Consider the following 24857-nt stretch of genomic DNA (forward strand, 5'->3'; position numbering starts at 1 on the left):
ATAAATGAAACATTATTAACACATAAGTGTATAAACATGAGTTTCCAAAGTATCCTGAAAATTATAAAAAGGGAGTTATATGCTTATGTCCCAGAATCATAAATTCTTGGAGCTTTGAGACCTTAGAAGACTGTCATATAGTCCCACTCCTCATTTAAAGATAAGAAAACTAAAGCTAAAAGATGTTAAATAATTTGCCCAAAGAGAGATTACTAGTAAATACCAGGGTTGGAACTTGAACCCAAACTTCCTGTTTCCAAGCTTAGGGCACCTGAAATTGCACCATGCAATATAACAGTCTTCATTTCCAAAGACTAATTTATTTTCCATTATTGCCTGAATAATAATTAACACAGTTACTGAAACTCCTTTACAATTAATCCACTTTGGTAACATGAGTTTGCCACATGCATTTTATGGGTGGGGCTTTTATGGGTTCAACTCTGTGGGGATTCAAAGAGGATACCATATTCCTTGCACCAAAGAACTTATAACTGTTGGGAAGATAAAATGGTATAGGACTGAGGACCTGATGAATGTATCAGTTTTCCCAGGAATCAGATTTTCCTCCTGCTCTAGAGAGTTTTCATTGCTGAAATCTTAACAATGAATGTTGAACTCTAAGTTGGGAAACTAACTTAAATGGAAAATATGTTTAGTTTTGTTGTTTTCACTGCCATTTCTGCATCCCCTTCTCCACTGATATTATCTATAGATATCCTAGAAATAGTACCCATACCAGTTTTCTTTCCTTCCCTTCCAACATTTCTTTCTAAAGAAGTTGTTTGTTTGGTTTTTTTTTTTTTCACAAGGAGGAAAAGATAGATAGATAGATAGATAGATAGATAGATAGATAGATAGATAGATAGATAGATTAAAATATAATATCAACCAGATAGTGATAATCAGGTAGAGATTACATATAAAAGAATTTTAGCAAGTTTGAACCACACAGGCATACAATCTTTTTTACCCTCACAGAATTTTTAATAGCTTAAATGCAGTAAGTTCTAAGTCCTTCTCTGTTCCTCTCAATTCCATGAAATAAATAATGGTTAGGATTAGTTCACTTCAAGTGTAAATATACTCCTCCACTGATTTCTGGGTCCACATTTCTGCTAATAAAAATTAACAGAATATTAGAAGATGTAAGGCAAGATTGAAGCTTATACTCTATTATTTTAGAAAAAAAAAGCATGGATAGACTGACACTACATAATGAAAAGCAAAATAAGCAGAATGAAGAAAATATATGCAGTAACAGTAATATTGTTTTCACAATAACTGAGTCATTTTGACTACTGTAAATACCCAATTAACTACAAAGGTCTTATGAAGGGGCAGCTGGGTGGTGTAGTGGATAGAGCACCAGCCCTAAAGTCAGGAGGACCTGAGTTCAAATCTGACCTCAGACACTTCACACTTCCTATCAGGGTGACCCTGGGCAAGTCACTTAACCCCAATTGCCTCAGCAAAAATAAATAAATGAAAGCTCTTATGAAGATTTTATCTGCATCCAGAGAAAGAATTAAAATTTTAATAGAATGTTTTTATATACGTACACATATGTATATATGTATATGTATGTATAAATATACCTACACATATGTTGTATCTAATAATAGCTATCTCTAGTGCAGGAAGGAAAAAAAAAGTTGCACAATAACTTTATTATATATTTTAAATGAATAGCAAGTTGGACTACATCACAGATTTACAATTTCATGTACAATCATCTATTTTCTCCTATTTTCCTATGTTATGGAAATGTTTGTTTTATTTAAGTTCAAAATAGAAGGGGAAAAAAAAAGATGAGAGCTGAGAGATTATCTAAGTAATCCAACCCCATAATTTACATGTGAAGAAACTGCATTCTATGGCAGAAGTTAAGTGACTTACCCATTGTCACACAGGCTATAAATTTCAGAGATGGAATTTGATATCAGATTCTTTGACTTTAAAATCACTATTCTTTCCAGTGTACCATACTGTCTCCCAGTTGCCACAACATCTGACAAATGACCATGAATTCTTTATAACCATTTTTCTTTAAACTTCTATTTCTGTGTTATCCTCCTCAAAGGCATTCAGCAAAATGATAATTCATTCTTAGGCCTATCTTTGGTCCTAGATGTCATCTGGATTAGATTTGTTCCATTTAGCCTGAAAAAAAAAAAAAAAAAAACTGAGAAAAATAGGTCAAGGGTACAAAGAACCAGATTTTGGTTCAATAGAAAGCAAAACTTTTTAAGCATCAGAGTTGTCCAAAAATGCTATTCACTTTACTGAAACATTCCCTTTTAACTAGAGATTTTCAAGCACAGGGGGAATAAACACTTGGTATGAATGTTATTATATATGAGATTGACATTTTGGGTAAGTGTCAGACTATTTAACTTCTGAGGTATCTATCAATTCTGGAATTTATGACCAAGTTTTTAAACCTGAATTCTCTACCTTATCCTACCCAGTTCTTGTTTCTGGTCTAGTATTTAAAAGAGTTATTAGAAGGACTGACAAAACAGATAGTTTCTGTGTTCAGTAAGTTAAATGATTAAGGTAATCAATATCACCGAATTTGCCCAATTTCATAGGTTCACAGGATTTGGAGGTAGAAGAAACCTTCAAGATCATAGACTCTTAACAAAATTATTAAATGTTTGGAAAAAACAAAGTCCAGAGAGATTAATAACCAAATCAAAGCTATAGAAATGGCAAATCAAGAGATAGCAATTCCCTAAGAGAACGATATTTTTAGAAATCCATTGACTGACTATACAGTTCCCAATACACAAATAGTAATTAATATAGTACTCAATAACCAATAAACTAGAATGTATTATGCATTTGCATCACTGCCCCCTCTTCCTTTCCACATGATCCTACTAAGTTCTTCTATATACACACATCTATATCTACACACATATATACATATATACATTACATATACACATATATGTACATGCACACATGTAAGTATAAATACACATATATGTATATATATGACCAATCAATCAACAAACATTTATTGAGAACCTACTATATGCCAGGCTCTACACAAGCATTGGGAATACAAGAAGAAGTAAAAGACAGTCCCTGTTTAAGGAACTTATTATAATCCAATGGGGGAGACAACATGCAAAAATATTATGTACAAAGCAAGCTATAAAAAGGAAATGGAAGGCACTGGAATTAAGAGGGATTGTGGAAGTTTTCCTATAGAAAGTGAATATTTGACACCACTGTTTTAGTCCGTTCCTCTTATTTTTAGTCAATCAGTTGCATGTTTATTTATGTAAGTTTTGTCTCCCTTGGTGAAATAAGGTGCTTGAGTTTAATTTTTTTTTTTTGTCTATGTGTCCCTAGTACTTAACACTATTGGTAACATAGCAGGGCTGGGATTTGACCTATGATTGGTATAGAAAAGACATTATCTGAAACATAATTCCCTATATGGTCTTAGAGCATTGTCTAGAAAACTGAGAGATTAAATGACTTTTTTTTTCAGTTACAAAGCCAGAATATATCAGAAGCAGGGTGACTTCAAAGCCCTCTCTCTGTGTACTTGTAGATATTATCATGTCTAAGAGTCCAGGTATCAACCTCAGTTGGTGAAAGAGATTGAAAGATAAAAATGAAGCAGTCCCTGGCATAAAAACTTTTAAGTAGTTACAAAATAAATGCAATGCTTGAATAATTGGAGGATTAAAGAAAGGCCTCATGAAAAGATTATACTTGAAATCTGAAAGAACATGAGATCCTAAGAGGTAGAAATCAGGAAGGAATGTCTTCCATGCATGGAGACAGACTATATAAAAAGATTCAGAAATGGGAGATATAATGTTGTATGGTACATCCAGTTTGATTGGGTTGTGAAATGTGACAAATACAATAAATGTAAGCCTAGAAAGAGAAGTTGGAGCCAGACAGCCCGCATCAGTAAGAAGAGGGCAAGGATATAAAAATGATTAATTCGGTATGGAAAAGTAAAGAAGAAGCAGGAGTCAAAGATGACTTTTCAAGCTTCATTGATTGTGAGAATAGTGCCATTAAGAACAACTTAGGAGATGGTGCACAGTTAAGAGACAAAAAAACATTTCTTAGTTTCAGACATATTGAGCATGAGGTATTAGCAGGACATCTAAATGAAGATGTAGGGAGATAAAAATACAGGAGCCCCCCCCCAAAAGGAAAAGGGCTAGAAATATGATTTAAGTCATTCATGTTGAGTTAGAAATTGAACTTTTGGGAGTAGAATAACATCTCCAAGAAAGAGAACACTGCAAAAAATAAAATAAAATAAAGATGGCTAAGGACAGAGTCTTGGGTGACTCACAAATTTAGAGAGTGGAACAAAGAAGTTAAGTATAAGAGGTAAAAAGATGTAATTTCTGAGGTAAAAAGAAAACCAAGAGATTGATGGTAAAAGAATAGAGGAAACTATGAAAAAAGAAAGGGCTTACCTATTATGAACAATTATTGAAGCTGGGAATTTGTCCAGCCATTCTGGAAAGCAATTTAGGAACTAAACCTAAAAAAATTGGAACTATAACTAAAAAGTTATTTTCCATACCTTTAACCCAGAAATACCACTAATAGGGCTATATTTTAAGGACAACAAAATAAAATTTTATTTTAAAAATAAAAGAGACAAATCAGAAGTATCAGTGTAAGAGAAGGCTAAATTTAAGAGGTGAGGAAAGAATGCTGAGTCTAGTGATTATTTAGTCATTAATAACCTTTGCTAGAGAAGTTTTAGTAAAATGAGTAAATTTTTTTAAAAATAGTTGTACAAATACATAAGGAAGCTACTATTAGACTGTGCGAATATAGTCAAAACCTATTATCAATGTATATCAACAGTTTGAAAAGCTAATGTGAACTTAGCAAACAATAAGGGAAGCATACTTTCTAAAATAATTGAGGCAGTAGTACTTTTGCTATCTACACTCAGACTACATCTACAGTATTGTATTTCATTCTGGGTACCATATTTTTTCAAGGAAACTTGATCTTTTTCCAAAAACATCAACTAAGAAGAGGAGAGGATCTGGGTCCAGAAGCCAGTTTCTCATTCCAACACTTGTACTGAGACTGTCTGATAGCTGTGCTATTTTTCCTTTTTTTTTTTTTTTTTTTTTTTTTTTTTTTTCCCCAAGGTGCAGAGAAGCACCTTGAAACTTTTTGGAAAGTTTTGTCCCTGTCTTCAGAGTGCACAGAAACTTCTTCCCACCTCCTTTAATATTGTAACCAAATTGCCAGGAACCTAGTTTCATGCCCTTCCCACATTAATCAATCTTGTGCATACCATGCTGTTACCCTTGGAAAAAGCCTTTGGTTGTTCAGAATTAAAATGTTATATTCTTGCAAGATTAGACAAACTCTGAGATGCCTTCTAATTCTATAAAACAGATATTCTGTATGGTGCTTCTAAATAATAATGATATCCTTTTTTCTTTCTGAAAAATAAAAAATTAATAAGAAGATAATGGAAACATAATGAGGTTCCCACAAAAAGTATTTTTAAAATGTGTATAGATATCGGTTGATGCAAGGATTATGAAACAATAAACTTTCAATAACTTGATGTTTTGCTTCCAAGAGTACAGGTAATGTTATGTGTGTGTGTGTGTGTGTGTGTGTGTGTGTGTGTGTGTGTGTGTGTAGGTGATCATGTGATTTTTGAGAGACATGTAGCCTTTTTGGCCACATACCTTCATGGCAGGCTTTTTTTTTTTTTTTTTTTTTTCTTTTTTTCTTTTAACTACTAGAGAAAAAGCCCAAACATTTAGGCCTTAATCATCTCATTAAGTGTCATTACTTAAATCTCAAGCTAATTGTGCTCTTTCTAAGAGAGAGTACCTGAGATTTTCAAGTGTTCTTATAATGACCTGACTGGCTCTGCTCCCCTAAAGCCTTTTTATTCCCACAGCTGGGACCACTAAACCTCCACCTGCTGGCTAACCTCTGCTCATACCCCTAAAGAAATGTGCTCTATGCACCTATAATCACCTACAAGTGGTTATCCAGTCTTTGAATAATATCCTGTCAGTTAAGCTGTCCCTGTCTCCAAGGATCTTAAATTGGAGGACTATAACACATTAAAGGAAGCTGAAAGAAGGGTGGAGTGGGGAGGGAGGGGGGATAGTGGGGGAGGAGAGAGTATAAAGTGGAGAACATAGTAGAACACTAGAAAGTCAAGTACGTATTCCAGAGAGGAATGAAGAAATAGTAGGTCTAAGCCCCCCACTTAACATGGAGGTTCTGGAAGGAACTAGTCCATAGATGGAGAGACCTAAGAAGCAATGGATCATTCAACTGTGAGAAATTGTAACAGGATGGGTGCAGCTTACAAGTTGAAGAAATTTTGTTATCTAGTAGAAGTTGTGTACAGATAGAAGTATAGCCTCTGATCCTTATAATCTGTAGCTGAAAACTTCTTAACATCCTCCTGAACCCTGCTTTTTTTTTTTTTTTTTTTTTTTTTAGCCTCTAAATGTAGACCTTCCATCTTCAGTTTAGAAAGTAAAACACTGAGGGTAAAGAATATTTTGCATTTTATATTTACACAATGCTCTGTATATTTAATAAACATAATAAATATTATTAAGTGGAAGTTAGGGGTTTAGTTCCAGTATCTGGAATGCCAAGCATATAGGTATGTGCGTGTATATATATCTGGAAGTAATCTGTTTTGTGATAGCATTTAAAGCCACCAGAACTGATGAATTTACCAAAGAATATAACATCAAGAGAGACAAGAAGGCCCAGTAGGGAACCTTGGGATATACCAAATTAGAGAAATGAATATGAATTATTATTTAGTAAAGGAGTTTGAAATGGATCTGACAGAGTGCAAGAAAATTAACAGAACCCTATTGTGAAAGACCAGAGAGGAAATAATATCCAGGAGGAACTGGGTAGAAATCAGCCACAGATAAGTCAAGAGTAATTATATATAGGTATATTAAATATATACTCAGTACTTAGCATGGTGATGTTATGGTTCTCTAGTTCACACATATTTAGTCTACTGTAATGATGTAATTGTAATAGGGTATTTAAACTGGGGACAAAGTCAGACTCAGAGGGAGACTGGTTGAGACTGGCAGACTGGCAGACTGCTGGAAGAGACTAGGTCAGACTATGATAGACACAACATAAGAGACGATAAAGACTTTGTACTCTATTCTTGTCCATCCTTGGGGTGGCTATCCTGCTAAGACCAAAGCCCCAGAGGACTTCCAGAAAGCTAGCCTGAACATTACAAAAATAAAATTATGTTTTTACTTTAATTGTATCTTTTTTTTAAATATAAGAACTAATTTAAAATGTTACAATTACAAAGAAAGTTCTCCCAAACTATAATGTTCTGACTGGCCATGACTCTATGGGGTTCCATGGGTGAGGAACATTACGTATATTATTAGAATTTTAATGTATATATAATTGTATATAATGTAATATATTGGTGGATTTTCTTTTTTTATCCTTATAGCTAAACCAGATAGGATGAAAATAGAGAAACAAAATTATTGGCCAATTTCCCTAATGAATATTGATGCAAAAATCTTAAATAAAATGTTAGCAATGAGATTACAAAAAAATCATCCCCAGCAAATATATACTATGATCAAATAGTATTTATACCTGGAATGTAGGGCTGGTTCAATATTAGGAAAAATTATTAGCATTAATGACAATATCAATAACCAAACTATCAAAACTCATATGACTTTCTCAAAAGATGTGGAAAAAGCAATTGATAATTTCCAACACCCATTCCAATTAAAACAACAACAACAACAACAACAACAACAACAACAACAACAACAACACTAGAGTAATGGAATTTTCCTTAAAATGATCAGTAATATCTATTTGAAACCATCAGCAAGCATCACATGTAATAGGGACAAACTAGAATCATTCCCAATAAGATCAGAAGTGAAACAAGGCTGCCCACTATCACCATTACTATTCAGTACTTTATTAGAAATGCTAGCTTTGGCAATAAGAGAAGAAAAAGAGATTAAAGGAATTAGAGTAGGTCATGAGGAAACCAAATTATCACTCTTTGCAGATGATATAATGATATACTTAGAGAACTCTAGAAAATTAACTAAAAACTACTAGAAACAATTTACAAAGTCAGATACTATGTAAACTTTTCACACAAATAAAAGTCAGATTTAATCAGTTTGAAAAATATTAAGTGCTCATGAGTAAGCCAAGTAAATATAATAAAAATGACAATACTGCCTAAATTAATCTACTTATTTAGTGCCATACCAATCAAACTCCCAAGAAATTATTTATAGACCTGGGAAAAATAATAACATAGTTCATCTGGAAGAACAAAAGGTAAAAACATTCAAAGAAATTAATGAAAAAAAAAGCCAATGAGGGTGGCCTATCTGTTCCAGATCTAAAACTATATTATAAAGCAATGATTATCAAAAAATATTTGGTACTGGCTAAGAAATAGAGTAGTTGATCAATATAGGTTAGGATCACAGGGCAAAATAAGCAATAACTATAGTGATCTAGTGTTTGTCAAAACCAAAGACCCAAGTTTTTGGGATAAGAACTTTTGGGTTATTTGATAAAAACAATAACTATAGTAATCTAGTGTTTGACAAAACCAAAGACCCAAGTTTTGGGAATAAGAACTTTTGGGCTATTTGATAAAAACTGTTGGAAAAAATAGAAACTTGTATGGAAGAAACTAGACATTGACCCACACCTAACACCACATACCAATATAAGGCAAAATGGATTAATAATTTAGATATAGTGATATTATAAGCAAATTATAAGAACATAGTTTGCCTCTTAGATCTGCATAGACGGATGGAATTTGTATACAAAAAAGAACTGGAACTCATAAATGAACAGCAAATAGATAATTTGTGATTATATTAAGTTAAAAAATTTCTGTATAAACAACATCAATGCAGAGATCAGAAAGAAGCAATAAATTGGGAAAACATTTTTTACATTTAAGGGTTCTGATAAAGGTGTCATTTCTAAAATATATAGAGAATTTACTCAAATTTATAAGAATTCAAGCCAGTCTCCAAATGATTAATGGTTAAAGGATATGAACAGACAATTTTCAAATGAAAAAATTAAAACATTTCTAATCATATGAAAAGGTGATCTAAATCGCTGTTGATCAGAGAAATGCAAATAAAGACAACTCTGAGATACTAGTACACACTTCTCAGATTGGCTAAGATGACAGGAAAAGATAATGAGGAATGTTGGAAGGAATGTGGGAAAACTGGGACTCTAATACATTGTTGGTGGAATTGTTAATGGATCCAGCCATTTTGGAGAGCAATTTGGAACTATATTAAAAAAGTTATCAAACTGTGCATACCTTTCAATCTAACAGTATTTCTATTGGGCCTATATCCAAAAGAGAACTTAAAAGAAGGAAAGGAACCCACATATGCAAAAATGTTTGTGGCAGCCCTTTTTTATAGTAGCAAGAAACTGCAAACTGAGTGGATGCCCATCAGTTGGAGAACAGCTGAATAAGTTATAGTATATGAATGTTATGGACTATTAATGTTCTATAAGAAAGGATCAGGAGGATGATTTTAGAAAGGCCTGGAGTGACTTACATGAGCTGATGCTAAGTGAAATGACCATAACCAGGAGAACATTGTACACAGAAACATCAATATTATATGAGGATCAATTCTGTTGAATGTGACTCATTCCAACAATACTTATTAATATGGCTGATATATAGTTCCTTATTTTTCTCTTGATTAAATATATTTTAGCTTTAACTTTTTCTGAGTGGTGACTCTTTTCAGAGCATTTCATGAAGATAGCAATGTAAGGAGAAGTTATATTTCCATCAATATTTACAGGAATAATATTATGAATGCATTTAAAGGAAAATGAAATAATGTGATTTTTTTTTCTAATAAGTCAATAACTTTTTTTTATATATTTTACCTGCAACAATATACCCAGAGAAAAGCAATGGGAAAAATTAAAGGAAAAGAAAAATATATATTTATAAAATATAAACTATTCATAATATATAAATTATATATTAAATAGCTACTTCACTAAGGCTATATCAAGCAGCATCCTCAACACATTTGACTAAATCTATCCACCACCATATGTTGATTGAAAAGACACATAGCATTCTGTATAATTGTGAGTTGAATGGATATCAACACTTTTTATTTTTATGCAAGCTTAAAATATGAAGAGTCTTTTCAAATTTACAAATATTTCCTTTTATCTTAAAACATTTAACATTTGTTTAGCTGAAACAGTTCTTGGTAATTACCAGAACCCACAAAGGATCAAATGGGAATGACTGCCAAAGCATATTACATAGTCATTCAAGTGGCCAACAAGAGAAGGCATCAGTAAGCTATACTTTAAGAACGTTAAAACTAATAGCAGCTACCAGGCTAAATTTCTGTTAGATGCTAGTTTAAGAAAGAGAGATAGACAAACTGTGCATCCCTTTTATCAAGCAGTGTTTCTATTGGGCTTGTATCCCAAAGAGATCTTAAATGAAGGAAAGGGACCCACATGTGCAAAAATATTTGTGGCATCCCTCTTCGCAGTGGTTAGAAACCAGAAACTGAGTGGATGTCCATCAGTGGGGGAATAGTTGAATAAGTTATGACATATGAATGTTATAGAATATTACTGTTCTATAAGAAATGATCACCAAGATGAATTCAGAGAGGCTTTAAGAGACTTACATGAACTGATGCTAAGTAAAATGAGTAGAACCAAGAAAACATTGTGCACAACAACCTCACTATTATATAAGGATCAATTCTGTCGAATGTGACTCATTCCAACAATGAGATGATTGATGCCAGTTCCAGTGATCTGTGATGAAGAGAACCATCTACACCCAGAGAGAAGACTGTGGGAACTGAATGTGGATCAGTGTAGCGAGCTGTCGTCTCCAGAAGCTGCTGGATCACTCTCTGGGAAGAGATCTGCTGTGTCAACTCAAATCTCTCAGACAGATTCTTCTTCCTGTAGTGAACCGTAGTCTCCAGGCAGTTGCTGTTAACTCTTGTCCAGAGAAGTGACTTCCCTTCCTGCAGAGAGCCCCGTCAGGCCTAATATAATGCAAAGACTTCTCCTTGAATCCTGGCTCTGAATCTCCTCCAGCTCTTGTCCTTCCCCAGGCAGACTGCTCTCCAGGCCCAATGTTGCCTCTTTTATCCTCCCAGAGAATGGGCGTGGGATAAATCAAGGGCTTCTGGGAAGAACCACTTCAACCAATGAGCTTGCTCCTTCTAGGATTCCTAAGGTGTAAACTCCCTTTACAGGTCTGAGCCAGAGAACTGTCAGGTCAACCTGAGTTCTCACCTTGTAATTATCCAGACAACCTGAGTTCTCACCTAGTAATCCTAACAGATCAGAACATGATATTCTCACTTTTTTGTTGTTGTTCACTTGCATTTTGTTTTCTTACTCATTTTCTTTCCTTTTTTGATCTGATTTTTCTTGTGCAGCAAGAGAATTGTATAAATGTTTACAATATTGGATTTAACATATAGTTTAGCATGCAAAAAACTATCAAAAATATTTTTAAAAAGAAAAAAAAAAACTACTTGAAATTTCTCTTATGCCTACAGCAAGAATCTTTATTTCTCATAACCTGCTCTATTACAGCAGGTTTCTCTTGTTTTTGAATTGAGACCATAAATTTCTGACTAAGCCTTGCCTTTCAGGTGAAAGAAGTGTGATGCTTTTTGAAAAAAAAAAATTAATCTAACATATTTAAATTCTGGAATATACATTTTTCATTGAGGTTTGCTCTTGGATTTCTGAGGTACAGTGCCATATTTTTCATAGCACTAGGCATCTAGATGCTGAAGTAATATTTATTAATTTCATGACTTTGTTAAAACTGGTGTCTTAGCTCTCTGACCCCTATTATATCAAAAGAAGACTTCCTATAGGATGAGTATGATGGGTGAGATATTAATTATGCTAACTAGAATTCCAAACATTCAAACGCCCTTTACATTAGTGAGAGCATTCTTTGTATTATAAATAATAAACAGGAAACTTCAGCTATGTTTATTCAATACAGAAAAGTTAGGCTCTATTTATTCTAATATCCAGTTGACAGGTGAAACATTCAATAGAGCACTCAGTTGTTTGGTTGACATTTTTCAAAGAACTGGTTCAACATGTTTGTTTTAAAGAATTTTTAAAGAATTTTTTAAGAATTAAATTAACTAGATATTTTGGTTAAATAAATACAGTGGTCCATTCCTTGATTAGTAACCACATTGAGTAAAATTTTGGACTAGATAAATTTTAAAGTCTCTTCCAAATCTGAATCTGTGATTGTACATACTTGGAGATAATATGCATAATTTTGTCTACCTTGTCACTTGAAATTTATCTGATTAGCTGAATAGTTTCTAATGCACCTATGTGGTCTGATTTTCATATAGTCCTGTGATCCCCACTCAATGAAAAGAAGGAGTCGGCATCTGCTAAGACCTCCACTTAGCTCAAGGACCTGTGCTGAAGATTCACAAGTACAACCATGTATTCTTAATGAAAACTGTTTCCAATATCATTACAATATAACAGGTATGTGTTTGAACTCACAATTGTGGTTACATTTCACCAGCACTTGATAATGAGGTGCATAAAAACATACAATAAATAAACTTATACATAAGTATGTATCTGGGCAAGGTAATGTGAAGTTAAATATTTCTTTATTTCTTTTTTTTAAATAAATAAACTTCATTTCCTATGGTTCATTTTGACTGATTATTGTTCAAAGTTAATAATAACTAACATTCATTTGACATTTTCAAAGCACTTAAGTATGTTTTTCACTTCCAACAACCCTAAAAATAGATATCATAGCTATGATTCTTTCAATTATACAAATGAGAAAATTGAGCTTCAAAGAGTTTTCCTTGATCATATAGTTGATAGTTGTCAGAGGGTGGGCCTTGAACTCACCACTTCCCACTCCAGGTTTCACATTTGATCTAGGATATAAGGCTGCAGTGATATGGGTGATGATAGTGGTCATGATGATGATGATGATGGCAATAATAATTTTGAGAGATAATGATATAGCAGACTTAGGAGAGATTTGGCATCAAGAATATCTGGATTCAATTATTGTTTCAGATACATTAGGGCCCTATAACCATGGGCAGCTGAGGTAGCTATTTAAGATTTTAAATTATAACTAGAAGGAATTCCCACATTGGAAATTCCCCATACTGATGAAATCACAGGTTTGACTTCCTTACTACTAATTAAAAATAATAATAATTGCTGATAATTATGTAATGCCTTATTTTCAAAATGTCAGTTGAAGTTATTTAAAATGAAATACAATAAAAATACATAGTGCAGTTTTAAAATAACATTTTATTAAGTCAAGATAATCTGATATACCACAAGCAAGTAGAATAGAACCTGTTTAGAAAAGAATATAATCCATTCATCCTAGATTTAGTGCTTTTAAAGACTTCATTATTTTAAATAATATTACCTTTCCATAATTCTCACTATAGATGAGATAGCTTGTAATAATGTCTTTTTAGAGGAGTTGACAACCTCAGGTTGCCAACCTTTGCTGAATAACCCCTGTGAAGAAAGCCCTGCAGAGGCAAATTTACTCAAAGCATCCTTTGGGAAGAGTCCCAGCACTGCATTAGCAACTCTAACCCTTTTTTGGAGAAATGGCAAAAGGCCATCTTTTGCTGATGTTTGCGATGATATCAACCAAAGTAGCAATATTAATGGTGCCAATTGAGAAAAGCTCTGCACTGAGTTTTGAGTGGCCAGCAAAAGTGTAGGTAACAAAGATTCATCTCTCTGGGCCCAAGTAATCTCATCTGTAGAATAGATGAGTAGGATTTACATGGACTATAACTTCCTTTCCACTTGTAAATTTGTAGAGTAAATTCTGAAAACCTAATAAGTTCAGATTCTGTACTTTAAAGCCTATATTTCAAAGATGAGAGTGTTTTTTTTTAAAGTAGTTTTGTTGTTTGGTTTCCTATGTTCTTATGGAACAATCTGAGATGTCTTCCTTTTTTCAAAATCAAATGAGACAGCCAATTGGTTGTAAGAACAAAACTATTTAGCCTATCCTTCATCTGTCTAGATTACCAAATTATTCAGGCAGTTCTGTATTCTAGACTTGAACATTACCCAAAGAGATTATTCCAATCCTTCATTCTTTAGTAGGAAAGAACTTTCTTTACATGACAGTGCTTGGTTTTCTTACTATCAATCTAAATCTTCCTTCTCAGTTTTCTTTGTTAGACTGTCATTCATATCACTCCTCCTAACTGTGAATATCCCCCAGATTGCAGTTCGCCGCCGAACTTTCTTGCTTTGTGATCTCCTGAACTCCCTTGATTTCATGCAAAGGTCTGGTCTAGCTCCTCTTGTCAGGATAAGTAAAAGTCCTTGCCCCACGTTGGGCGAACCGTTGTCTCCAGGCAGTTGCTGTTAACTCTTGTCCAAAGAAGTGACTTCCCTTCCTGCAGAGAGCCCCGTCAAGCCTGATGCAATTCAGAGTCCTCCTTCTTGAATCCTGGCTCTGAATCTCCTCCAGCTCTTATCCTTCTCCAGGCCGATCTGCTCTGCGCCCAGTGCTGTCCTCTCTTTTATTCTCCCAGAGAATGGGCGTGGGATAATGCAAGGGCTTCTGGGAAGAACCACCCCAGCCAATGAGCTTGCCCCCTCTATCAAGTCAACCTGAGTTCTCACCTTGTAACCGTCCAGAAAACCTGAGTTCTCACCCAGTAATCCTAACATCTCCCCCTTTCTTTTGATTTAGAACATAGGACAGTCATGACCTTGAAACATAAATCCATCAATATGGGAAGTATTACAGATAATTACATAAATTACATAAGCACATAGTAACATAGTAACGTAACACATGCTAGAAGTATATAACATAATCATAAATTGAAAATTTATAAATGTCCATAAGTCCATTGTCCATTATTCTCATCTTGTGTGAGGAAGTCCAATGATTCCTGCTGGTTTTTAAGTTCTTTAACAGTCTTCTTATTATCCATGCTCTTTCAGTGTCAGATGTTTCTTAGATCTTCTCCTTTATTTTGAGGTCTTTCTCTTTTTCTGTCTCTCTCTGATGGACAAGGCGAATATGACTCGTTGGCACCCATCTGATTCCTTCTCTTGCTGAAGAAATACAAGCAAACCCTCTCTCCCAGGCAGTTAACCTATCTAATTACCTTCTATTTACCACTTTCTAAATCTCTTCTCATCATCTGGCAATTACATTGGAATTGTTTGCACTGGACACAGCCCTGTTGGTTTAAAAGGCCTGTATTCTCCCCAAGTGTAATCCATTTTTGCAATCTGATTGCCTTTTGACTGACTTATCAGGTAATCCCTTTCTGCCATGTGATTGCTTTTCTGCTGGTTGATTAAATCATAGTCCTGACCTTCTAAAGGCTCTTTAGGTGTAACATCAGCTGCCATCATGCCCCAAGTCTTTTTTGCCTGGGGCCCTGGACCTGGGCCCCTCATCCCATTTCCCTGAATTATTCTACACTCTGATGCCCAATGGAGTCCTCTGTTGCATTTTGGACATGGGGTTTTAGGTCTTCTCTCACCCTGTCTTCTCACTGTATCTCCATACCTACACTGAGCTCTTAGATGTCCAATTTTTCCACATTGAAAACATCTCCGAGTTTCTCTAGAAGTCCCTTGCCAGGAGGGACCCTGTCTTTCCACATTCATCATTGTCCGGGTGTAAAAAGCATTTGTTCCCACTGTAGCACAGCGTCTTATGATCTCCTCTAAAGGAGCATCTTTGTCTAATCCCCATATAATTCTTTTGCAAATCTCATTGGCATTTTCCTTAGCCAGATGTCTGGTCATTATTTCTGTAGCTGAATTTTCTCCAATAGTTCTTTTGACAGCAGTTTGCAAACGTCCCACAAAATCTGCAAAAGGTTCATTGGGACCTTGCTGTATTTTAGTGAAAGCCTCTCCACGATCTTTCTGTCCAGGAAGGACACCCCAAGCTTTTATTGCAGCCTTAGCAATTTGTTCATATATTGTCATGGTATAATTAATCTGTTCCGAATTCTCTCCATACCGACCTTCACCAGCCAAGTGCTCAAAAGTGAATTGTGTGTTAACTCCTATTTCCAAATTGCATCTGACTTGAATTTTACATAATTCATGAAATTCCGCAAGCCATAATAAATTTTCTCCAGGTTCCAGGCATATCCTTGCTATGGATTTCCAATCATTCGGGGTTAGGACTTCATAAGACAAACCATCTAGTAACATTTTGACATAAGCTGATGTAGTCCCATAAAGGGTACAACCTTTTTTCAAATCCTTAATTTTATTCAAATCTAAAGGTGCATATCTTCTCATTTTATGACCTACAGAATCAATATTTTCAATCACAGGATATGCATGTATAAAATCACTTATATCCTGTCCTTCTCTCTTAGCTTTAACCAATGCTTTTTCTAATCTTGTCATAGGCTTAGGCTGCTTCACAGGCAATTCTGTTTGTGTTTCTGCCTCTTCCTCTCCTCCTTCTTGCTCCACCCATGAAGGGTTAATTGAGGGAGGAGATGGGAGGTGCTCCTGTTGCTCAGAATTGTACTTAACTTCATTGTTATCTGATTCATCCTTTTCACCTAGTTTAGTTGACACTTCCCCATTTTGCTCCTTCATCTCTTCCTTTAGAATAACATTGTTTAAAGCCAATTGGATTACATTGTATATATGAATTGTATCTTTGGAAATTGAGTTTGGCCTGGAATTGTAGTGTTCACCTAATTGCTTTCCTACTAATTCCCATTCATCTGGATCCAATTCTTCTTCCAGAGAAAAAGAAGGACATATAACCTTCACAGTTCTTAAAAGTTCAGTAATCTCCTCTAAAATTATAATCAATCCTTGGCTTTTCATAACCTTGATGATGCTCTCTAAACATTTTCCTTGAACAGAAGGTGTTTGCCCCATTTCAGCTATAAGAGATTCCTGGTTTAGTCCTTAACAAGTTCCTTATTTATCTATTAGCACACTGACTTAATCTTTAACAAAGTTTCCTCGTTACTCACGGTTCTGGGTCAGAGAGACTGAGATCTAGATTGGAAGCTTTTCCACTGGAATCAGGACTGTGTCTGTCCCTGTTCGGGCGCCAAATTGCAAAGGTCTGGTCTAGCTCCTCTTGTCAGGATAAGTAAAAGTCCTTGCCCCACGTTGGGCGAACCGTTGTCTCCAGGCAGTTGCTGTTAACTCTTGTCCAAAGAAGTGACTTCCCTTCCTGCAGAGAGCCCCGTCAAGCCTGATGCAATTCAGAGTCCTCCTTCTTGAATCCTGGCTCTGAATCTCCTCCAGCTCTTATCCTTCTCCAGGCTGATCTGCTCTGCGCCCAGTGCTGTCCTCTCTTTTATTCTCCCAGAGAATGGGCGTGGGATAATGCAAGGGCTTCTGGGAAGAACCACCCCAGCCAATGAGCTTGCCCCCTCTATCAAGTCAACCTGAGTTCTCACCTTGTAACCGTCCAGAAAACCTGAGTTCTCACCCAGTAATCCTAACAATTTCAATTATTATTTCCATGCAGATGATTCTTTCATCTACTTGCCCAGTCCTAATCTTTGCTAAGAACTCTAGTCCCACACAATCAAGTGTCTATTGGACACTTCCAATGAATGATATGCTAGAGGTATCTCAAACTCAACATGTCTAAAACAAGTCATTTTCCTATTTAAATGTAATCCTCTCCCCCAAAGCCCCATTTTGATAAAAAAAAAACACACTATACAAACTAGGAATATACTGTATACAATAATAGCAAGATTGTGTGATGATCAACTATGAAAGATTTTGTTCTTCTCAGTGCTTCAGTGATCCAATTAACTTTGGATTAAAAAAAAACATCTACATAAAAAAAAAAAAAAGAACTATGGAAACTTTATGTAAGTCAACATATGCTAGATTCACTTCTTTGTTTTCCCCTCTTGTGGTTTTTCCCTTTTGTTCTGATATTTCTCTCCCAACATGATTCATAAAGAAATGTGTATTAAATGTTTAATGTATAACCAGAAAAAATAAAACAATTTAAAAAGGCTCTATCCTTCTAATAATCCTTTTCAAATTGGTCATAAAATGTTATTATTTATATTTTCAAAAAATCTTACTCATCTGTCCTCTTCTGTTTGATCATACCCTATTTTAGGTTCATATCACCTCTCATTTGGAATTTCTAAATGCTGCCTGGTTGCCTTAAATATCTCTCTATACCCACGGCAAGATGCAGCATCTCCTTCAGAATTGAGATTGTAATGACACAAGTCACTTACTATCCATCCAACAATTAGCAAAATGGAGTTAACTCAGTCTTAGTAGGAAATGAATATTCATAATGGTGATTAAGTTGAATTCAGCTTCCATCTTTCTATCTTGTTCATGGGGTCTACTGGTTAGGACTCAGAACACTAATTAAATTCCTTTTGTATTTTTATACAAAGGCAAGGATTAATCCACATGAATAGCATGGATCCTTGTCTCTTGGATCAATCAAGCTAAAAAGACAACTTCATTGCTTTTAAGGAAAATAATTCATACATCTTAGATGGTTAAGAATGCTGATAGATATTTTACCTATTATACATTTTTTTTAGATTACAAATCATTATCTTTCATACTTTCCAAAGTGGCATTTCTGCTTTTCCTCAAAGACAAGTTTTTATTTCTCATCTCTGTATATCAGCATTGGCTCATGCCTCATGTCAGAAATGTACTCTCCTCTTCTTTAATTGTTCATATCCAATCTTTTCGTTAAGAATCAGCTCAATTCCACCTTCCTAATCAAGCCTTTCTTGATCCCTGCCCCCTGTTATTTTATTTTTACATCTTCAGGGGATATATCTTTCCAAACCCATACCAATATGTGCGTATTTGTATGTTTATGATATAAATTGAAACACACATATATAATACATATGTGTGCATGAGTTTACACATATGTATCTGTATATATGTGTGCATGTTTCCTCACCCAGTGCAATGCAAGGCCCTGGGGGAAGGAACTGATTTATTTTTGTCTTTGTATATAGTGTCCCTACCACAGTACATAAAACATCATAAGTAGTTAACAAATGCTTTTTAAAATTAATTGATAATTTCTAAAGACTATTCCAGCTCTTAGTCCTAAAATCTGAATATTTTGGGACACAATTCTTTTCAAATAAAAACTATATTTCATTTTCTAGATTGTATCCTGCTGCATATTCATAATAGCTTTGTGAGTTATATAGTCAAAGTATTATCTCTATTTTATATATAAAGAAATCGAGGCTCAGAAAAAAAGGATGTCCTTAGGACACTATCATTTCTAAATTGTTTTCTCTCTGACTTATCTGTAAGTAATATGTAATTCCAGGCTATGATTTCTCTATTAATCTGAATGTTTTGGGAGACTACATTCCCCTACTATCAAGATGGAACGATCAGGAGCACCAAATTGTTTGAATATGGTACTAGCAAAACGTTTCATCTGGGTTAACTATCTATTTCTGATTAAAAAGAGAGAGAGAGAGAGAGAGAGAGAGAGAGAGAGAGAGAGAGAGAGAGAGAGAGAGAGAGAGAGAGAGAATTTGCAAAGCTAGAATTAAATGACTTTTGCATTGTCTAACTGACTGCTCCCCTCCAGGCTTGCAGATAACCAAGAGCTGATTGTACTTTGTCCACACTTTCATATCCTATTTGCTAAACACATCATTATGTTCTTGCAGAATGGAGTATGTGCCAACTGAGTGAAAATGCAAGCTGTGGACAAGGTGTCAGGACACGCCTTTTGAGCTGTATGCGTAGTGATGGAAAATCAGTCAGTATGGACTACTGTGAACAGGTAATTCTTATATGTTCATATATCATATACAATGAATGGTTTTAATATATTTTTGATGCCTACTGGGAATTTGGACGTGATACGAATAATGGACATAGAAACAAAAGATGCTACAGCTTACATTTTAATGTAATCAGACCATTACGTTTCATAGTTTTAAGTAAATTGGGAAGGAAAGACTGTTAATATTTAGAGAAAGTTAGTTTGGCATAGTTTTAAAGAAGTTCAATTACAGAGGTATTTATTAAAGCCTTATTTGTGCAAGTTAGTAATTACATAATACTTTTTTTTAAAGTCATAGATTTGAAGGGAAGATAATATGCTCAGGTTAAGACATGTTGAGTTTGTGGCATTGGTTAAATATTCCAGATGGAGCTGTTCAAAAAGGCATTTATTAGTGTAGTAACAAAGCTCAAAAGCCAGACTGATGCTAGTCACAGAAAATGCTATTGAAACTTTTTTTTGGCAAGGCAATCGGGGTTAAGTGATTTGCACAAAGTCACATAACTAATATGTGTCAAGTATCTGAGGTTGAATTTAAATTCAAGTTCTTCTGGCTAAGTGGTCTATCCACTGAACCACCTAGCTGTCCATGAGATGCAATTGAAACTCTGGTAGTAGATGAGATTAAGAGCAGAGAGAAAGAGAAATAAAAGACTAAGCTTTAAGGAACATTTATACACCAAGAACAGGTTGAGGAATATAAACTAGTAGAGAAGGATAAGAAAGAGAAGTCAGACTGGTAGTATTAATATGAAGAAAAAAACATGTTACCTCAAAAGAGAAGTCTCCAGAAGTAGGCATTAATCAATATAGTCAACTTGCCATAGAAATGTCAAGGAGGAGAACAAAAACTTATAACCCCAGAATCTCAGAGCTGTAAAAAATCTCCTCTATAACATCACCAATAGTTACCCAGAATACCTCACATGAGCAAGTGACCACCATATGTTAAACCAGAACTTTTCATTTTTGAAGAACTCTGTTAATTTCATCACTGCATGTACAGCATAAATCCACCTCTCTGCAACTTTCACCTATCGCCTCTTATCCTATTCTCTAAGGAAACTAAAACAATTCTCATTGTCCTTCATCATAGCCTTTTACAGGTTTGAAGTCAGTTGTTATGGCCAAATTAGGTCTTTTTTTTAGGTTAATACCCTTAATTCACTCAAATAATTCCCTTCTGCCAAGTCCCCAGTCTCTCTCCTAGTTATCTTCTTGAGGCAAGTGTCACATTAACAATGCTTAAAATGGGCTACACCAAACTGAACCTAACACTAGACATGATCAGGTCAAACTACAAAGTGAGGTCATTTCTCTCATAGCTATAATTCACCTCAATGTATCCTAAGCTTGCCACAAGTTTTCTGAAAACCATTCACATTGTTGATTCATATTGAGTCAATATCATTACATATACATACATTAAATATCCCCACATAATTCAAACACAAACTATTGTCTAGTCAAATATCTCCATCCTACATTTATAAAGATGACTGTGAACCTATATTAAAAATTTAGCATTTGTTTTGATTTAGCCTATTGTGATATATAGATAGATATAACATTTTTATGCATGTATCTCAACAGATATGTATTTTAGATAGAGTAGACTTTCCTATTTGATTGTTTTGGGGTTTTTTAAGCTTTTTTAATTTTCAAAACATATGCATAGATAATTTTCCACATTCACCCTTGCAAAACTTTGCTTTCCAAAAATTTTCCCTCCCTTCCTAAATTCTCTCCTTAGACAGCAAGTAATATAATATATGTTAAATATGTATAATATTTCTATATATATTTCCACAATTATCATGCAGCATAGGAAAAGTCAGATCAAAAATGAAAAAAGCGAGAAAGAAAACAAAATGCAAGCAAACAAAAAGAGTGAAAATACTATTTTGTGATTCACATTCAATCCCCACAGTCCTCTCTATCTGCAGATGGCTCCCTCATCACAAATCATTGGAACTAGCTTGAATCACTTTGCTGTTGAAAAGAAACACATCTGTATCTGACTGTTTTGCTATCCTTCCCAACTTTGATAAACATTTTGCCTATTCTTTAACTAGTCATTAATACAATTAAAATATTAGACATCATACTGGCAAGGATAGTTCCATGGTTTACTCAAAAAAAAAAAAAGATCTTTGTCCAATTGACATAAGTCCATTAATTACCACCTCTGGATTCAACTTTTCAACTATTTCTGAATCAACTAATATTTTCCCCATATTTTCCACAAAGAAACTATCAAATGTGATTTTCTAAAGTTTAATTTCCCTCGTGAGTTAGTCTTTTTAAAAAGTCTGGTATGACTTTTACTTGATAAAGCCATACTAGCTGCTAACAATAACTGGTATACTTTATAGGTATTCAGAAATTGCCCCTTTAAAAAAAGAATCTGATACTTTTTAGGAATAAAATTTAAGCTCACCAGCCAATATTTAACAGAAATTTTATGAGTAAGATCAAGACCAGATCTATAATATTTTTTGTTTTCCTAAGCATTTTCTTCTCATCTTCTAATACTTATTATTTTTATATTCCATAAATATATATATTTTTTTAAAACCTAAATTGATCAGCATTCTTGGTCCCTGTGAATCCATAATGATCTTTTGAACTTAACAGTTGTGAGCAAATGAATGTAGTCATCAAAAAATCATTAGTTCTTGGCCCTGTAGAGGAGATGAAGATCTGCATCTTCCCCCATTCCAAAAAAGATTATAAGTGTGGGTGTTAAATGTCAGAAACTCCTTAGGACATAATTACTATATTTGTTAGTTTTTCTCTTCTTACCTTACCAATGTTTTTATGCTCAATTAGTCAATATACTTAGTAATCACCTACTATTTTCCAGACATGCTAAGCATTTGTTTATAAAAGGCAAAAGATAGGCCTGGTCCTAAGAAGCTCATAGTCTAATGGGGAAAGACAACTTGTAGAGGATAAATTGGAAATAATCAACAGAGGAAAGGTACTAGAAAAGAAGAGGATTAGGAAAAGGGGTAGTATCACAAAAACCTAGAGAGAAAAAAAGTATCAAAAAGAGGGTAATTAACAATATCAAAGGCTGCAGAGAGGTCATTTATGAGGATGGAGTCATCTGTGTACCCTTTGATTCAGTGTAATATTCTATCTAATGTTCTTCAGAAATGGTAATCTATCTCTCATCTGTATCTTTGCACTAGGCCTTTTTTGTGACTATAAGACTTTTCCTTCTCATTTCTTATAGTTAGAATACTTTTCTTATTGTATTTTTTGACAACTCAAAAGCTACTTTTTGAAAGAAGCCTTTCAAATTTTTCTTCTTTCCATTTACTCTCTATATATCATGTATACATCTATTTTTTCCATTGATCTTCCTGCAGTCCATGCAGTCAGGGTCATTTTTGCCTTCTTTTCACCTTAGGACATAGCACAGTGCCTGGTACAAAGTAGTTTCTTAGTAATTACTTTTTGATTGCTTGTATGTGAGAGATTATATATCAGTCAATAAACAATATTAAGTACCTACTATATTTTATATATATGTAAACAAGTTATGTACAGGATAAATAGGAAATAATTAATGGAGGGATGGCACTAGAATTAAGATAGATTGGGGAAAGTATTCTATAAAAGGTGAAATTTTGGACAGAACTTGAAGGAAGACAGGCAAGTCAAGAGAAGATGAGAATGGAGAGCATTTCAGGTTTTAAAGATAAACCAGAGGCCAATGTCATTGGATCAGAGGGTATGCTTATATAAGATGTAAGAAGACACTATGGTTAGAATTGCCTGTGATATAAAAATAAAAGACATCAATAAAACTTTTTTTCAGAGCTCATTGGTTACATTGGAGAGAGCCTTCCTTTGAATAGGACAATAAAGGAAGACTATGGAGAATAAAAAATAAGCAGTGAGTGGCTGATAGGACAATGAAGTCAATGAAGTATAGAATGCTTTTTCTAGATGTTAGGGTATGAAAGAGAAGAGAGCTGTAATAAGTCAGTGGTATAGAATGTGTTCCTAATTTATCCAGAATCATTGTTGAAACAGAAGTAATTTCATGCAGTTTTAGATCATCTCATCTCACCTGAGAGGATGTATGGATATCAGTAAAAAAATTATAAAACACCTATTACAGACTAGTTACTGTACTAAGTATTGAGGATAAAAAAAAAGAGGTAAAAGAGCCTCTTCCCAGAAGTAGCTTACAGTCTAGTGGGGCAGACAACATGCAAAACATATATGTATATAGCAAGGTATATGAAAGGTAAATAGGCAATAATTAACAGAAAAAAGGGTGATAGAATTAAGAGTGGCTGAGGAAAAGGCTTCTATAGATAGGGAGATTTTAATTAGAATTTGTAAAAAGCCATGTAGGTCAGTAGTCAGAGCAGAGAGTGTTTCAAGCATGTGAGACAAAGAGAAAAAATACTCAGAGCTAATAGATGAAGCATCTTGATAGTGGAAGATGTATCAAAGAGAAAATGTGGAGGAATAAGCTATAAGAAGATTGTAAAGGTAGGAGTGGGTTAGCTTTAAAAAGCCTTTAAATAATTCTAGAAAATCACCCCTAAACCTTCTTGAAACAATTAACAGCTGTAGCAAAGTTGCAGGATCTAAAATAAACCCACACAAATCATTAGCATATGTATATGTTACTGACAAAACCCAGCAGTAAGATGTAGAAAGAGAAATTCCATTTACAATAACTATAGATAAAATAAAATATCACAACATCTACTTGTTGAGACAAATCCAGGAACTAAATCAACACAATTACAAAACACTCCTCACACAAATAAAATCAAATCTAAACAATTGCAAAAATATCCATTGCTCATGGGTAGGCTGAGCTAATATAATAAAAATGTCAATTCTACCTAAATTGGTACATTTGTTAAGTGTCATACCAAACAAACTACCAAAAATCATTTTATAG

At 34.3% G+C, this 24857-nt stretch overlaps 1 protein-coding gene across 1 annotated transcript in view; it reads left to right on the forward strand.

Moving 5' to 3' along the window:
* THSD7B (thrombospondin type 1 domain containing 7B) overlaps nt 1–24857 on the forward strand; it is a 1297161-nt gene that overhangs the window by 1221451 nt on the left and 50853 nt on the right. Inside the window, exons 18-19 of the mRNA XM_074301932.1 lie at nt 12474–12615; nt 19803–19918. Of these exons, the coding sequence (XP_074158033.1) occupies nt 12474–12615; nt 19803–19918 (258 nt within the window). The remainder of the gene's footprint in view (nt 1–12473; nt 12616–19802; nt 19919–24857) is intronic.

The sequence above is a fragment of the Sminthopsis crassicaudata genome, chromosome 3 (assembly GCF_048593235.1).
Source record: "Sminthopsis crassicaudata isolate SCR6 chromosome 3, ASM4859323v1, whole genome shotgun sequence".
In the NCBI taxonomy this organism is placed as follows: Eukaryota; Metazoa; Chordata; class Mammalia; order Dasyuromorphia; family Dasyuridae; genus Sminthopsis; species Sminthopsis crassicaudata.